We start from the raw sequence: 4,136 nt of genomic DNA, 5'->3' as shown, positions 1-4,136 counted from the left end.
AGGCCGGTGGCTGCTTCAAGCTGTCAGGGAAAACGGGGCTATAAAGCAGAGAGGGACGGGACTCTGAGGAGGCTGTTGGTGCTGAGGACACACACACATACACACACACACATACAAACGGTTCGTGAAACCTCTGCCAGACTGAAACTCGGATGATTCAAAGCTTTCAGTCAAATGACATCGGACATTTGGACATAAGGAAGAAACTTCACATTTTTTTCTTGTTAAGTTGTTCAACCACTCGCTCCGAGTCGACAGTGGCTTCTTGAAAACAGTCGCAACGCGGAGGTCTGAGGGAAATATTTCGCGGAGAGACGGAAAGAGAGGGAAGGATTGGGATGCTGGTTCCGCGCGCGCTCCGCTCCTTGCTGTGCGTCCTGAGCTGCGCGTGGCTGCACACCGGAGCGGCCTCGCGGCTCAAGTCCCCCGCTCTGCCCATCCAGTCAGAGAGAGAGCCGCTGCCCTTCAAAGGCTTGTCGGGTAAGATAATTAATCATTACAACTGTCTTTTCTTATAGCTACAAACGTTTAATATTTGATGTTATAGCCAAGTAGAAGAAGCACGTGACGGTAGCGAAACTCCGTTTATAAAAGCGTAATTTCTGATGGAACAAGTCCTGGGTATCATGTCTTTGTGACTTTAAAGTAACTACATATTTATAATGAATTAATAGAAGCCGGTATTCAATTCGGCTACCATCCAACACAGCAAGCAACCTACTTTTACCAACAATTTCAAACTTTAAACATAGTTATCCCTGCATTTGACCCGACAGCCAAAGGGAGGCAGTAGCGAGCGCTAGCGAATTATCACTTTAAAAAGTCCAGATTTTATTTAAATTAATGCTTTTTAAAACCTTACAATAACGCCGAATTGAAGTGAAGACACTACTACTGCTATCAGAAGTAGTATGGATATGTTGTATTCATATTTTATGCTTAAACAAACAAGAAAACTAAAATTGCCTCCATGATGTATGGGATTCTGCGCTGCAGGTCATGAACTCTAGTCTCCTGAGTTCAGCTCCCTGTAAAGCTGCATGCGACTGTGAAGCGGCTTAATAGTCCTAGTGGTTAATTTTTTTTTTTTTTTTTAATATTTTTCATACAAAATTGAGTTTAATAAATAATGGTGCTTTTAACTCCCCCCACTATGCATAGCCAATTTCCCTGAATTTCCATGTATACACGAAAATGTTCCTCAGCCCCTGGGTTGCTCATGTGTTAACTAGCGGCAAACATCTGAGTCATAACCGCAGTGAATGCCATTTGATTCATGTGTGAAAAAAGCCCCTACGTACAAAGCTCATTGCGGTTTTTACAAGGTAACTACTCTTGGAGTTCAAAACTGTGGGAACTCCACGGTTATAACCACTGCAGCCTCTCAACGTGTAATTCACTCGCTGGCAACTGTAATCAATCGACTTTCCATTACAAGCATTGGCTCCTCCGAGATGATTTATTTCAGCAGAGACAGAAGTGGCAGGCAAAGCGAGCGGCTCACAGTTTGGCTCCCTTTAACCGGACTGGACTGTTTAAAGTTGTGTAGTCACTGTAATGAAAGAATAATGTGAACCAGGTTGGTAGCAGCGAGAGAGGCAAAAAGGTTTTCAGCTCCAGTGCAGTTGGAGAGGGGTAACATCACGTTTCAGACCACACACACTTCTTACAGCCACTTATCCTGACCAAAAAAAAAAAAACCCCACTATAATATCCCTGTAGTAACTCAGCGTGACTAACACTCAATTATAATTGTAGTATAGTAATAATAACACTAAAAACTATTTTTATGTCCTGTAACATCAATATACAATGCGCTCCCTACACAATAGAAAAGTGATGTGTTTTATTTTCTATAGTTATGACTCCACTCCTGAAGTGAAACAGTGACTATAATTAAGTAGGTAAATGTCCTACTGTTTTTTTTTCAGGCAGTATTTTTTTTTTCAATGAAATGACATCTGAAAATCTCTTTTACAAGGTTTTGGCCTACATTGTGTGCATTTCTGGGAATCTCTTGATAATCTTTCAGTGGAAAATTGAACGTCTCCCCGCGCTTGCTCATGGATCATTAAGATGAGACAGGATGCAAGGTTGAGTCCCAAAACTCATGAGGCATCCAGGGAGTTTCGGTCGCCTCCAAAATGCCAGGGCAGTGAGCTGTGCGAGATTTATTTGTTGAAAAATATTTAGAGTTGGTACAGTGGTCCAGTCTGTGTAGTTTGTCATGCTGGAATCTGACACTTAATAAAAGTCAGGGAGTTTCACTTTTAAATATCAGGAACTTTATGTAAGTATAAAAAAAGAAAAGAAAAAGCCCTCTTCTGAAACTGAAGTCTTCTTAATTAATTCAAGCGTCATTTAAAAGGGCAAAACCTCGCATGTAATCATGTCATTTAACTCAGTTTCTAATTGAGACCGTGTGTTTGTGTTGCAGGATGCTCATTTGGAGGTCGGTTCTACTCCCTGGAGGACACATGGCACCCAGATCTGGGGGAGCCGTTTGGCGTCATGCACTGTGTCCAGTGCCACTGCGAACCCGTGAGTTTTTATCTCAGTCTCTCTCTCTCTCCTTTCTACGTTGTGAGTCTGTTGTATGATGCGACCTGTTCCTCTCGCCTCGTGCAGCAAAAGAGTCGCCGTGGGAAGGTGTTCGGGAAGGTCAACTGTAAGAACATCAAACAGGACTGTCCGGACCCGAACTGTGACGATCCAATCCTCCTGCCGGGGCACTGCTGCAAAACCTGCCCTAAAGGTATACACGCACACACACACACACACACACCTCCTCACTGCTCTGTGGTTTTAACTCTCTGGAGTCCGTCTGTGGTCGCTGGTTTATTTACAGTAACAATAACTGTACAGGCAAGCTGAGGAAATCAGTTTAAAGTGCTGCTTCCTCACACAGTCTGCAGATCATACAACATTTTTTGAAAGAAAGAATTGTCAATATTTACCCATAATTTGAAATGAGTTGGAATAAAATCCCTCAGCATGTAAATAGACTGTATTATAATTTCAATTCTTACATGTTTCTGCTATAGTGGTACATAACCCAAGTGTTATTTCATATATCTTTGCTTCCCTGCAGATTATAATTTGTCAGACTCATAGCAGTGTTTGTGCTGAAAGAACAGATGCAATGCAAGGGGTTAGGGTCGCTTTGAAATGTGCTACACAGAGACAGAAATGGATGCATAAGGGTTAAAACTGTTCAAATTAAAGGTTTTAACAGTAGCTGTCCACTTGAAATGAGAAAACAAGCAGGCACAGTTTAAATCACTATAAAAACCCTTATGGGAAAATGAACGCTCTCCTCCTCTGCCACGGCGATGGCTTCTTTCCCACAGTTTTGTTTATTCTTTGTTTGAATCATACCTCTCTCTCTGGTTCCTCCATTTTTCCCATTGCACTCTCATTTTTTTTTTTCACTCCTCCCTCTCTGGGTCAACTAGTTAGTCTTCAGAACAGCTGCTGGACACAACGAGCGGGTCGATCGATTTTCCATTCAGCCGTCATCTAATAAGACATTTTCTCCAACCAGCTGCAACTGAACGTACCACCCATCTATTCACACGTTCGCCACTTACACAATCCCACCTTATTAGAGAATTAGAGCTCCCCTGCACATGCTCACACACACACACACACACACACACACACACACACACACACACAGGGTGGGTCTTCATGCCGCGCTGTTATTCAGCAGATTGGGTGTTTTTTTTATGCCGTGGTGTGTCTGGTAATGGAATGGAAAGTAAAGGTAAAGCACCGCGGGGACAACACTGCGCTGTGTGTTGTGGTCAAGTTTTAAGGAAAAGGTTGAGTGTGTTTGTCTTACCTTTGGCACCGACGCAGCGAGTATGTTTGTGTAAGTGATGGAAAGTGATGTTTGTGTGTTTATATATATGCATGTGTGTGTGTGTGTGTGTGTGTAATGACTGGTGCACCTGAGGATACAAGTGCTGCTAAGTGGGGAGAAGTGAGAGTGACGTTGCCCAGAAGCCCTTCAGCGTGCCCAGTGGAGCAGAGGAGTGAGTGAATGATGAGATCTGAGATATGTATATGTATATATATATATATATATATATATGTATATATATATATATATACGTATATATATATATACATAT

The 4,136-nt window shown here is 42.3% G+C and overlaps 1 protein-coding gene across 1 annotated transcript in view; it reads left to right on the top strand.

Moving 5' to 3' along the window:
• Nucleotides 1-53: 53 nt before the first annotated feature.
• The window catches only part of chrd (chordin), a 19,489-nt gene continuing 15,406 nt past the window's right edge, over nt 54-4,136 (top strand). The window contains exons 1-3 of the mRNA XM_023428357.2: nt 54-480; nt 2,438-2,541; nt 2,629-2,755. Coding sequence (XP_023284125.1) covers nt 339-480; nt 2,438-2,541; nt 2,629-2,755 — 373 coding nt within the window. The 5' untranslated portion in view covers nt 54-338. The remainder of the gene's footprint in view (nt 481-2,437; nt 2,542-2,628; nt 2,756-4,136) is intronic.

Source organism: Seriola lalandi, unplaced genomic scaffold (genome assembly GCF_002814215.2).
Source record: "Seriola lalandi dorsalis isolate HSWRI2012SDOR001 ecotype SW California unplaced genomic scaffold, Sedor1 jcf7180002054874, whole genome shotgun sequence".
Taxonomy (NCBI): domain Eukaryota; kingdom Metazoa; phylum Chordata; class Actinopteri; order Carangiformes; family Carangidae; genus Seriola; species Seriola lalandi.
The sequence above is the reverse complement of the archived record's forward strand: the minus strand, read 5'-3'. Positions and strand labels throughout refer to the sequence as shown.